Source organism: Felis catus, chromosome D2 (assembly GCF_018350175.1).
Source record: "Felis catus isolate Fca126 chromosome D2, F.catus_Fca126_mat1.0, whole genome shotgun sequence".
Classification (NCBI taxonomy): domain Eukaryota; kingdom Metazoa; phylum Chordata; class Mammalia; order Carnivora; family Felidae; genus Felis; species Felis catus.
The window spans coordinates 51,587,404-51,600,753 of NC_058378.1; the positions used below are offsets into that span (position 1 = coordinate 51,587,404).

The 13,350-nt window shown below is 39.3% G+C and overlaps 1 protein-coding gene and 1 long non-coding RNA gene across 8 annotated transcripts in view; one reads left to right on the forward strand and one right to left on the reverse strand.

Annotated features, from left to right (window-relative positions):
- PCGF5 (polycomb group ring finger 5) overlaps window positions 1-13,350 on the forward strand; it is a 124,761-nt gene that overhangs the window by 74,445 nt on the left and 36,966 nt on the right. For all 6 annotated transcript variants that reach the window (XM_023240714.2, XM_019813534.3, XM_023240716.2 and 3 more), the window contains exons 4-6: window positions 6,926-6,981; window positions 7,096-7,155; window positions 9,659-9,807. In XM_023240714.2, coding sequence (XP_023096482.1) covers window positions 6,926-6,981; window positions 7,096-7,155; window positions 9,659-9,807 — 265 coding nt within the window. The remainder of the gene's footprint in view (window positions 1-6,925; window positions 6,982-7,095; window positions 7,156-9,658; window positions 9,808-13,350) is intronic.
- Window positions 1,336-13,350, reverse strand: part of LOC123380848 — a 69,952-nt gene continuing 57,937 nt past the window's right edge. Inside the window, exons 3-5 of one of the 2 annotated variants that reach the window (XR_006587155.1) lie at window positions 12,853-12,959; window positions 7,987-8,178; window positions 1,336-1,580 (exon numbers count right to left, since the gene is read on the reverse strand). This is a non-coding gene — a long non-coding RNA (uncharacterized LOC123380848). Of the gene's footprint in view, window positions 1,581-4,722; window positions 6,504-7,986; window positions 8,179-12,852; window positions 12,960-13,350 lie in introns of those variants that run through there. The other variant, XR_006587156.1, reaches the window with a different exon arrangement.

Genomic DNA, 13,350 nt, shown 5'->3' on the forward strand with positions numbered 1-13,350 from the left:
CGGAAACTGGAGAGGGGAGCCCATTTTAATTAGCAAACCTTCCAGATGTTTCTGATACACTCTTGTACTGTGGCCTGTAGTCCTGAGCAGGGCTTCTCCTACTTGGATTTACACCAGTGCTTCTCAAGCACCAATGGTTTTTCCCCCCACCCCCACCCCTGGTGTACTTTTAGCAATGTCTGGAGATATTTTTGATTGTCAGGACTGGGTGGGTGCTGCTGGCATCTAGTAGGTAGAGGCTAGGGAGGCTGGACACTACTGAGCATCCTGTGATTCATAGGACAGTCTCCTCCCACACCAGAGAGTCAACCCAAAATGTCAACAGTACGGGGGTCAAGAAACCCTGATTTAAGTCACTCGGAGAAGAATAGGGCAAACTCTTTCTCTAAAATTTTTTCCTGATGCTTTTATCAAAAACTGTGTCAAAAGTTAATTATTACCTACTCCATTTTAAAGTGCTGTGTTGGAAGAAAAATTAACTTTTGGTTTTGACTGTTAGATACCCAAAGGACTCCAGTCACCATTTAATCAAATGTACTCCCGTGGCTAAAGTATGATAGCACATTTTTTTTCTACATTTTTATTTGGAAAAAATTTAAAACTAAAAGTTCCCAAAAGTAGTACAAGGAGCACTTGTACTCTCTTTACCCAGGTTAGTCTGTTGTTAACATTTTATCTCATTTGCTTTATCGTGTGCGTGCATGCATGCCTGCTCTGTTTTTTTCTGAATTTGAGAGTAAGTTACATACCTCATGGCCCCTTACCCCTAACTACTTTAGTATGTATTTCCTAAGACTAGAGATATTATGCACACTGCACAACCACAGTGTGCTTACAGGGCCATAATATTTTAATCTATCCTCCATATTCCAGTTTTGTCAGTTTATCTAATGATATCCTTTATAGATTTTTTTCCCTCCTATCCCACTAATATTATTCTACAAAGGAATAACTTTAAAGATGTAAACTCACAGAAATGATAAGAACGAAAACTTCAGTATTGGCACCTCGGGATAACTCCTGGAACGCAATACATTCTCAGTAAATGCTTGTTGAAAGGATGAGAAGTGATGGGAATTGGAAATGGGAATTGGAAAGCAGATTGATGGTAGTGATGGTCCAGCAGACCCAAGAGAATGAGGTGGCAGGCAGAAGATCTTCCCCAAAGGGTACCCTCAGCAGCTTCAACACTAGGAAACATGCAAACCCTCGGTAAAGGAGTTGGGGGGGGGGTCTACAGGTGCCTTAGTAAATTCTCATTTATGCCTAAGGCTGGACATACTGCTGTCAGAACATAATCATATTTTGTTAGCAAGAAGAAAGAGGGATCAAGCCTTCTTCAGTAGGTAACATTGTGTCTGTTACAGAGGTATCAATTTTTTCTCCTACATACTTTCTCAGGAGGCTGCTGGAGGATGTGCTGGTGCATAAACCAAGGAGGAAGGGAGTCTAACATAGGAGGGAGATGAAGGGGTATGGCAGTTGTGCAGGAGGCCTGGACAAGTCTGTGTCCATGCTGTAGAGTCTGGTAGTCATTAGCCACATGTGGCTGTTGAGCACTTGGGATTTTGCTGGTACACCTGAGGAAAGGAATTTTAAGTTTTACTTAAATGGAACACTGCAACAGTATGAATACTTTCACATGAAATGGAACCTTATTGTCAAGGAAATTCAGATTACTAAACAAGCGCATTGTTAAATATTTTAATGCATTAACCTTATTAGAATTACCTTTACACATAACATGTAAAATACTTTTGTTCTTGTGCCTACAAGAAAATTTAAAATTATTTCTACCGGATATAGAAGGTAGAAGGAAGATGGAGTACTCTATGAGGCATCATTCATTCAAATATTTACTGAATGCCTGCTGTGTTCAGGCACCGTACTAGGTGCTTGAGGTCCATTAGTGGGCGAAATAGATTAAGATTTTTGCCCTTGTAGGATTAATATTTTTGTGGGGGAGAGACAGACAACAAACTGTATAATAAATAACTTATATGGTATACTAGAAAGTACAAAGGGGGAAAAGGAGGGGGTGCTGCAGGTGAGGGGGATCAGGAGTGTGAAGAGAGGGACAGATTGCAATTTTAATTACAATGGTGAGGATAGGTCTTGTTGAGAAGGTAAGCTTTGAGCAAAGAATTAATGGCCGTGAGGGAGTTAGCCGGGTATAAATCTAGGGAAAGCAGGCCTGTTCCAGATAAAGGGAGAAGCCAGTGCAAAGGACCTAAGTCAGGAGTGCTCCTGAAACTTGTTTGAGGAACAGCAAGGAGACCAGTGTGGCCAGAGAACAGTGAGGGAGGGAGAAGATAGTGGGAGATGAGGGCAGAGAGACAGTGGGAGCCTAGGGGCCACGAAGGCCACCGTAAAAAACGTTATCTTTTACTCTGAGTGAAACGGGGAACCACTGCAAGGTTTTGGTTACAGGATGGACATGATCTGGTTTTGTTTTAAATCATTTTGATGACCATGTTGAGAATACACTGTACATCACAAGGCAAAGGCAGGAGCAGGGAGAGCAGTTAGAAGGCAATTGCAGTGATCCAGGTAAGAGATGGTAGCAGCAGAGGGTGCAAGAGAGGGTGCAAGGGAGGGATACAGTTTGAAGGAAGATCCAGCAGGATTTGCCGGTGGATTAGATTTAGAGTATGAGAGGAAGAGCAGACCCTGACCTGAGATTCTGGACCTGAGCAACTGTAATAATGGAGCTGTCACTAACTGGGACAGGGAAGACTAATGATGGAGCAGCTTTGGGGGAGGGGTAGATTGGGAGTCTGGTTTGGGACATGTTGAGTTAATCATTTCAGAGAAGAAAGGAAGTTGGCAGGTAGAAATCCAAATCTATGATTCAAGGGAAAGGTCTGGCTGGAGATAAATATTTGATAGTCTTCAGCATATAGAAGGTATTTAAACTGGGAGACAGGATGAGATCACCTGAGGGAATATAGATAGTGAAGAGTGGAGGACCAAGGATTGAGTCTTGGAGCAAACCAAGAGATCAGAGAGAGGAGGAGGAACCAGCAAAGGAAACTGAAAAGGTTCAGTCATTGACATAGAAGGAAAATCCAGGAGTATGGGTTGGAAGCCAAGTGCAGAATGTATATCCAAGAAGAGGGAACGATCAGCTGTGTCAGATGTTGTTCCTGGGGCCAGGTAAGGTGACGACAGAATTGATGCTCAGATTTCACAACATGGAGGTCACCAGCCTTGACAAGAGCACTTCCAGTAGGGCCATGATGCAAAAACCTAACTGGATTGCTTCAAGAGAGAAAGGGAGAAAGAGTAATTAGACACAGTGAATATGGACAACTCTTCCAAAGTTTTGCCACAAATAGGAGGAAAGAATGGGACAGTAGCTGTTAGGGGAAATACAGTCGAGAAGGTTTCTGTTTGATTTGATACAGGAGAAAAGATGGCATGTTTGAAGGGAATGACCCAATAGACAGCAGAAAGTTAATGTAGGAGAGTAGGGTGGAGGGGGGACTGGTGAAACAATGTTCTTGGATAGATGAGAGGGAATGGAATCTCCTAGTATAAGAGAGGAGACAGATTTTATATAGGAGCACTGACAGGTCATCTGTAGCAACAGGCAGGAGGGCGGAGTATATGTGGGTACAGACACTGTAGGTAGATACGGCGGTCAGAGTCTGTGGAGGTTTCTCATTGAGGAGAAAATGTTTATCGGCCAAGAGGAAGGATGGAGAGGGGGATGTAATGGTTTGAGGAGAGAAAAAACGGTGAATCCACCAAAGTGAGAGAATAAGTTGACTAGGGAAGGGAAGTAGGATTCCTAACGACTTTAAAAGAACATTTGGATTGTAGTTATGAATTTGTAGGGGTATGGTTGTGTTTTTTTCCAGCCACGGATGCAGGCACAGAGTTGATGGATAGTTGGATTTAGCCAGTGTTGTGGTTGTACTAAATAATTTTGAGCAAGTGAGAGAGGGAGAGACAGGGGAATCAAAGGTACATGCAAAGGTGTGGTTTTAATGACTGACCTTGGAGTAAATCAGTCCTAAACTGGATAGGAGGACAGAGGGCATCAATTTGATGAGGGATGTCTCAGGGGAACAGAAATGAAACTAGTTGATTCCGGATCTGTTTGTTGAACAGTGAGAACAAATTCTTGTAAGAATTTGGGAATAGGTACTTAGAAAATGAAGAAAAGAAAGCAATTTCTAGCTTTAGAGAAAGAAAAAAGTTGCATGAGGTGGTGTCTATAATCAGAGTACACTGCAAATATTTATATAACCATGTAAACTGGTTATTAAACCAAAAAATAATAATAAGAGTAAATCAGGGAGATGAGAGTAGTTTGGAGGAAAGGGGGCTGGCAAGATGATAGCAGAGAACCAAATCTTTATTTTCCATAAAAGGAAGTCAAAAGAATCTAGACAGCAGAAAAGGCGTGGCTACCAGAAGAAACAGGTTGGATTTAAAAGTGGCTGCCTCCTCAGTTGTGAGCGTCAGAAATGGAAGGGTGGCTCATCAAAATGTTGTATTTTAATATAAGTTTAATGGGGAAGTTTTATTTGGAAATTGTATGTGTGTGTGTGTGTGTGTGTGTGTGTGTGTGTGTGTGTATGTGTGTATATATGTGTGTGTGTGTGTACATACGTATATAATGTGTATAATTGTGTATATACACATAGGTATATGTATATATAATAGATGTGTATATATGTATGTGTATATATACAATTATGTGTATATTTACCCATGTATATAGTACTCTGATAAAAAAAATCAAGAAAAATACTGTTTCTCAAGTATTATTTCTATTAAATAGTCTGGGAAAACTTTGTGAACAAGTTAGTATTTGAGTTAAGTTTTGAAGAATAAGGTGACATTGGTTGGGTTGGAGAGCAAGAAAAGAGTGTATGAGCCAGGATGAAGAGCATGAGGGAGAAAACAGATGGGAATTGACAAGACATTCTTAGGGATAGTTAAGTAAGCCAGTTGGCTAGAGAAGAGAGACAGTAAGAGAGTAGCACCAGTTACGATTTGTGGGTTGGATTCAAGTTAGATAAACACTCAAACCAGCTGGTGGGAAGAAATCAGTCCTTGAGCAGGCAGATAATGGTCAAGTGACTGCTTAAGGAAAATTCACTAAGAGTATGTCAACTTAAAGAGAAGTAGTTATGTGCTGTCTTCTAAGTAGGGTGGTGACTGACAGTGGGAGCATGGGAGGTATGGAAAGACCAGGTGTGAGAGACATGGAGAAGGTGCAGCCAGCGGGGCTTGGTGAGTCAATGTATGCATTGTGAGGGGGGGTGGGGGAAAGCTTAGGTAATTCTTGCATTTTGAACCTGTTTGGGACAGCTATGGTATCATTTCTAAATTTCATTTTTAAAAAGTAAGACCATGAGAGAGGTATTCAGTATTTTGTTGAGGGATAGATGAGACAGTCTTGACACTGATGAGCAAAAGGAGGTGCTTGAGATATTCAACATCAGTTCGAAAAATGGAACTTGAGCTCAGCAGAGAAGTGTTATGGATATGCATCTATGTTTGTGTATACACATGCACACACGTGCACATACAATCTGCCTGGATGTTAGCTTTCAAGCCACAGAGTGGATGTGATAGGGCATGCAGCCTGTAGAAGAGGTCAAGAGTGCACAGCAATGAAGAATAGTCAAATTGCGAGGTAGTCGGGAAAAGAAAGTACTTAGGGACAAAGAGAAGTAGAGAGAAAAAAGGAAAACCAGGAGGGGGAATTTTCAAGGAGGCAGTATCTGGCAACAGTGTCAAGCTGCAATAGAAGAGAGAAATGACTTTTAAAAACCATTTTAAAACTTTAAACTGTAATTCTAAAACAAGAATTTAAACCTGTGCACTATGGAAGCTATGGATGATTCCAGGAGTCCAGGAGAGTAAAATCCAGTTAGAAGAAAATATTGAGAAACTGCCAAAAGCTTGAAAAGACAGTAGATTAAGGAAAGGTTTGGGGGGTTTTGAGATGTGAGAAGATTGTCCATATTTGTATCCTAGAAGAGCGATGCTGCTGAGCAGGGTGTGGGGGTGGGGAGCAGAGGGGCTGTGGGAGCAGGGGGAGAGTGAAGAAACAGTCACAGAAAGGAGGCATTTCACTCTTACATGGCAGGAAAAGGAAACAGGAAAAATGTCAAGATAAGTGTTTACATGTATTATCTAGGAAGACAGAGTGACTAAAAGGTCTAAATTGCTCAGAAGAAAGGAATGGACATCATTTCCGTTACAGCAAAGAGCCAGAATTGTGGTAAAGAGTTTGAGAACAGGTGTATCGGCTATTGCTGCATAACAAACGAGCCTTAAATTTAATGCTTAAAGCAGTAATAAAAGCGTTTGTTATTCCTCACAGTCCTGTGTGGTTCATAGATCTAGGTGGTTCTTCTGGTCTTGGCTGGACTCACTCAGAAGACTACAGTGAATGAATGAGTCAAAAGTGGTCTCATCAGGGCAGCTTGGCTCGTACGTGGTGTCCTGTCCTCCTGACTTGTCCTCATGATGGCAGGATTCTAAGAGAGAGAGCGCATGGAGCACAGGAGGCCTCTTAAGGCTTTGGCTCAGAACCCAGCACAGTGTCATTTGGGCCACATTCCATTGGCCTAAGCACGTTTCAAGGCTAGCCCATATAGATTGTTGAGATAGGGAGATAGATGCCATCCTTTAATCAAGGGAGGGATTTCAAAGTCCTGATCAGAGAGTGGAGATGTAGAGAGCTGGGGACTCTGGGACCATTTTTGTCATGGATCTGACACTGTGGGAAAGGCTGGAAATGGGTGCACTCTAAATGCAGAGGAGTTTGGTATAGTGGATGTGCTAAAAGTGTGTATGTTCTGAATTTTGCAATACATGTAAGATACAGATCTCAAACTCTTTACATATTGGATTTTGATATCTTCATTGTTAGTATATTCTCTTTTTTCCTCTTTGGAAGGTTGGATAATACATTAGAGGAAATTATATTTAAGCTGGTCCCTGGACTGCGAGAACGTAAGTTGCTTTTTGGCTTCTTGCAGATTTTTGTGTTCTGTGAAGTCAGCATTTCTATTAAAGATTTTGTGATTGTTTCTGTTATTCTTATACCTTTTTTTTCTTTTAAATTAGAAGAACTTGAGCGTGAATCTGAATTTTGGAAGAAAAATAAGCCTCAAGAAAATGGACAAGGTGACTTTTTCTTATTTCTCTGGTACAATCTCTCAAATCGGTTAGCTTTATGTAGCTTTGGTGAACTAATATCTCTTCAAGCTCAAATTTATCCTGTACAAAATTCATGTACCCCTTTATTTACATTGTGAACCTTTTACATAAAATCATGAGATGTTATATACATATATGTAAATCTGGAGTTACGGCAGTTGAAGGTAATTGGAAATAGAGGAAATTGGACTTTGGGAAGAGAAAAGGGAGTTAAGACTAAAAACTGACTACTGATTATAGCAATATTTGCTGGAGACCTGAAGGAAACTCTAGTAGCCATAGTCTGCAGCTAAACATGGAGGGGTTTTCTGTTTTATTTATTTTAGTTTATGTGTTTATTTTAGTAAGAGAAGGAACCAAGATGTGGCTGAGTGCCAAAATAGGGGGTCTTTCTATGCTCTGATAATCTGGAATTAAGTTTTTATAGGTGGAACTCAGATGATACAGATTTGTATATTTTGGGATTTAAAAAATATTTCTAGTCGCTTATGGGGATTTTCTCCATCACTTATGCTGAGTGTCCAGATTTCTCTTTTGGATCCCAGGAGACTCAGCCATCAGTAATTTTTAATAATGTCAGCAAAATAGCAAACATTACTGGGCAGAGAAAAGGCTTTTAGTATGTATAATTCACACAAAGGGGGGGGCGGGGAAGTACACCATACCTGAAATTAGAAGGAACTAGTATCCTTTCCCATTGTTCTCTAATACGATATTTATTTCAGGAGAGCCCGAATACCACTAAAATCTTTTAAGGATGTATGTTTTTATAGGCTCATTGTGAGCTCAGTCTCTTACCCTTGGTTTTCCCTTAAGATCATAGGGTTGTCCATTATACATCATTAGTATGGGTGAGGAAATGCTCTCTTTCTCTTTTCATCTGTAAACTGAGGATCATAGTTTTATTAACTGTTCAAGGCTGGCTTCCAAAGCAGGGGAGGTTTGAGAATAGCTTTCAATGACTGGAATAAGGTAGTAAGGGCTTATTATCTGTAACAACAAAATGGGCAAAGAAGCCAAATCAGACAAAAAAAAAAAAAAAAAAGACTTCACTAAAGGCTTTGTCTTACCAAGTGTACATTGCAGTTTAGACAGTAGTGCTCTAATAAAAGTGCAAATAATTTAAAGTTGACTAAATGTTCCAATTTTTGACTGTCTTTTCAAGAGGGCAGGAACCCAAGGGACTGTTATCAGAAGCTTTTACGTAGTAGGTTTAGTCGATGACTGTATCTTACAAGACTCACAAAGGACCACAGCCTCCTGTGTGTAGACCTCCCTTTACCCATCTCTCTCTCTTTTTAAAGTATTTTACAATGTTTGCTCTTAGTTTGGGTAGAGAATTTGGATCTTTTCTTGGAGCCTAGGAGGTCGGTTCATAAAAACCCACCCTGTCTACTTGGGCTCCATATAAAAATGTAGAAGAAAGAATGCAGAAGAAAGAGAACCCACCTGCCCTTTATGATATAACTGTGATGCTTTTACTAGTCATTAAAGAGGAGCTAACCTGTCATTTTTTCTTTCTGGGATTTTGTATACTGTAATGCTTAACTGGCTAGCTCTTTCAGGTTTCAGCTTAGAGATAGTTTATCTGGAAATCTTCCCTGAATCTCTGCTTCACCCCAAAGTTTGGATTTATTACCTCTCTTACATGTTTCCACATAGTCTGTTTTTACCTCTTCCATCAGAGTCCTTATCATATTTCTCCATCTGTCTGTTTTCTTTACTTGCCTGTATCTCGTCCTGTACCCTGACCACTATGAGGGTGAGGATGATAACACTCTAGTTTCAATATTCCCTCAAGCCTAGCACAATGCATATCCACCACAGAGTTAAAGGGACTCTGTAAATAAGGGAGTCAGCACATGGAGTTGCAGTGTAGGCTGCAGGTATTTCATAGGCTAAATACACTTGTGTATAACACGACGTATGCTATCCAGACTTCCCTAATGGATTGTTAATGTTACACAGCTACATACATGTTTCGAAAGCTAACTCATTCTACTCATTTCACTGATTTTATGACTATTTAATAATTTGAAATGTTGAGAACTCAAAGAATATTTTATATTTTGAAAAGATACTTAGTTTCAAATTTGAATGTATATAGAAGTTGGAATATTTCTATGTCCTGCCTACTTTCTAAGTGATCTAATCACCAATTGTGATCATTTTTGTGGCCAGATACAGCTAGTCCTGAATCTTTCATTTGGATGTCCCAGTAAGTCTAGAAATTTTAGGCCATGTTAATGAGTCACTGATGGCTTTTTGAAAATATCTCCATTGTTGAATTGGTTGGAACATTTTAAAGATATTAAAATTTTTAGTTATTCTTCAATCAAAAACTAAGAAATGTCTTTTAAACATTTTTGTTTTGATGATTTTGTTTTTGTTTTGATGATGAATATACTGTTGCTTAACTTTAAAGTCAACTTTGAGTTCCATCTAACTTAGTTTTGTTTAAATTATACAGATGATACTTCAAAAGTTGACAAACCTAAAGTAGATGAAGAAGGTGATGAAAATCAAGATGATAAAGACTATCACAGAAGTGACCCACAAATTGCTATATGTCTAGATTGTTTACGAAATAATGGACAGTCAGGAGACAATGTAGTAAAGGTGAGTGGATGAGCAAAGTTATCTTTTTTAGTAATCATTTCATAGTAAACCTTTGATAATTTGTTGATGAATTTAGCTGGTGTTTGCTTTCAAAATTTTTGTTAACATTATCAAGTAGAATGTCATTCTCTCAGTCTCGTAGCTACAAGGGACCACACGGTTGCTTACTCCAGGCGCCTGATTTCCAGCCCTCACAACTGAACAGTCCTGGGCCAATGCCACCACCTAGTGGCTAATTTCAAGAATCACGCCTCTTTTCTCTGTCACCTCCTTTTATACTTTTGTTGGGAGTTCATATACATTGTTTCTCCCTTCTTATGTGTAGTAACCAATTCAGACTCCCATCCTTACATCATGGGCACTGCCTCCAACTCTTTCATTCATACCCTCTTCATTTTCCTATTTTTCTGTTTTTATTTGCAATTCAAAAAGCTATCCATGACATGCCTAATACATTTCACACATAATATAATTAGTTTTGAAGTAAAATTGGGTGTCATAAAGTGCCTACGAACTTTTAAAGTTCTTGAAGTCTCCCAGACATTTCCTGTAGAATCTCTGTTTCTAATTCTGTTTCTCCCTGTATTTGCTAATTCAAACTTTTTAAAAAAAAAATCTATATACTGAAGAGTTTAAAACACCCTATTCAGTTTTATTTATTTTCTTTGGTTTTTACATGGTGTTGTTTAAATATTGTTTTCTGCTTTTTTATTGCAAGGCACTTCCCTTTTCATTATAAATGTTCACTACTTTAGCTCTTAAATAGATTTTTGTCCATTTGTCCTAGCAAATATCAGTGATTGAGAATATTGTTTCTCTCTTTATACTCCATATTTTATTCAAATACCTATCTGTATTCATTGTTTCTTGTTTTCTTTTACTTACTTGCTCTGTATAAATCTGTAGGTGAGTGGGTTAGATTCTTCACTAATACATTTAATGATATTTTCCTATTAGGAAATTAAAAACAAACAATTTTCAACTCAGATTAAGTTTTCCTAGCATCTTACAACAGTAAGTATGTAGGAGCATGGGGATTCAGTGAAGATATAAGTGATAAGAAAAACAATTTTTCACTCAGGGAACTTTAGTTAGGACCTACGCGTGCAGCCAAACAGATAATAAAATAATGGGTTTAGTTAAGAGGGGCTGGTTGGACAAGGCATGTAATCAACAGCAGCAGTCTTTAGAGAAGTGGTTACCAGACCTATTTATCCTTCCAGGCTTCTCTGTTGTTTCTTATGTCCTGGTGCAGCACTCCTTGCTTTTTGTAAGTCTTTTTAATAACCTTACGTTTCTCTCTTATTGCCAATCATTTCTGTAATCCTCTTTTTAAGAGATTCTTCTTAATAGCGATTGTGATCATCCTTTAGCTGTGTGACACATGAGTTACTGTCTTGTAATGAAAATTAAATCAGTAGAAAAGCTGAATATCTTTTCATAAATAAATGTGAAGTCTACTTCCTGTAGGATTTCTAGTATGAAAGTTATAAAGCACTGCATTTAATAGATTCACCTGAAAAATTACCCCTTGCCTTGATACTCTCTTTTGACAACTTTGACACGTGGCCGTTCCAGTTGACCCTCTATCCATTCACTCTTTCCTTTATAGAGTTTTGTTCATCCTTGAGCCTTCTACTCATAAAACAGCTTTCACAGCTTATATGACTTCTGCTTTGCTACCCTGATTCCCACCTTTCTCTCTGGCCCTTCCTCCACTGTCTCCACTTCTTCCAGTCTTCTACTTGATATATGTGAGTATCTCCTAATACTAGTCTTCCACTCAGTTATCCTTTCTCTGGATTTATCCTAGGAGTTCAGTACGATTCTTTGTGGCTTCAACTCTACAGAGAACTTTTAAATCCCCATTTCCAACTCTGTCGTCCCTCCCATGTTGAAGTATTAAGTCTCTGACTATTAAATATCCCGGTTGAAAGTTTCACTAACACCTGAAACTTAGTATGTTTAAAGACAGATTCATTATACTTTCACCTAACTTTACTCCAAACGTTCTATTTCAATTAGGACTGCCATCTTTGTCCTAGTCCTACAAGTTCAAAACCTTGGAGTCATGTCTCACTTTTTACTGTCTCCCTTCAACAAGCTGTAAGTCCTGAAAACTTTGCCTCATCTAGTGCTGCTCACCTTTTTCCTAGATTTTTGTAAGCAGTCTTATCATCCATGGCTGAGGCTGTAGCCTGAAGGTGTGGGCCAGAGTCATGGCCAATATTACGGTCAGATAGAAAATATTTTAGGCTCTGTGGAACTCCCAACAAAGATACAAAAGGAGAGATGAAATACATTCTCTTTTGCAACTTTTCAGCTTACTTATTGTAGCACTACAGCAGCCTTCGACCATAGTGAGTGAACTGGCATGATTGTGTTCCAGTAAAACTTTACCTACAAAAATAGGTAATTTTGGCTTGAGGTCTGTGGCCGTCGTTTGCCACCTTCCAGCCTACAGAATCAAGTCTCACTTATGTTAGCATTCAGGGCCTTCCGCTAACTAAACCCCATCTTGATAAGTTTATCTCCCATTATACCTATGAGTGAACCCTCGTCTCAAGGCAAATGATTATTGCCATATATCTGACAAAGGATTTGCATCCAGAATATATAAAGGCTCGTATTAAGAATATTTAAAACCCTCTCAAACTGAGAAACACTTCCTTTTCTGGCACGTTCTTGCCTCATTTCACCACTTTGCTATGTTTCTGTCAAGACCCAAGCAGAGACCTCCTTTTTGTGATGCAGTTTTCAACCCTACTCAGTCCCTTCTCTGAGATTCTGTAGGATTTGCATTTATAACTCAGGTTGTTATTTATCCAGTCAGCATTTATCGTGTTCCTGAAGTTTTCAGGTACTGATACTTTTATCTTTTGAGTATATGTCTTATCCTTCAGACTAGATTGTAAACCCCTTAAAGGCCAAGAAACCCTGTCTGTGTTTCTTGATAGCCTTCTCAGCCACCTCACTTCTGTGGAGTAGGCTGTGCTTTTCAAATGTGGGGGTGATGTAGTTGCACATACAGTTTATATAGTATACCTGCTGTTTTTGTAATTCCAAAAATCAAAGTCGGGAGCAGGAAGACTGTGAAAATAGTAGAGTGAGGACCTTCAAAAATTCACTCCTCCATAAAAGCAGTGAAAAAACTGCCAAGAAAGAAAGAAAGAAAAGAAATTACCTCTCAAAAGCTTGCAGAAGCCCATGGAGCATTTAATCAAGAAAACGGTGTGAACAGTGAGTTTTGTGGCATTTTAACTTGCCTTAGTCCAATCCCCTGCTCTCCAGCTCAGGAGTAGCCTTGAGAAAGAAGAGCCCACTTTTCCACTGCAACCTCTCAGGCACCAAAGGGACAAAACAAAGGTGGAGCTCTTTCAAAGCCAAATTGCCAAATAGTTATCATTATTTGACCAGACTGGTGGTTCCTCGAATACCCCGCTTACAAGGCTGTCCATATTAGACCTGATACGGACCTTGCCCAGTAGAAAACACCTCTGTGGTCTGGGAAGGGTGGAGCATTTTTCAGAACCAATTACAAAT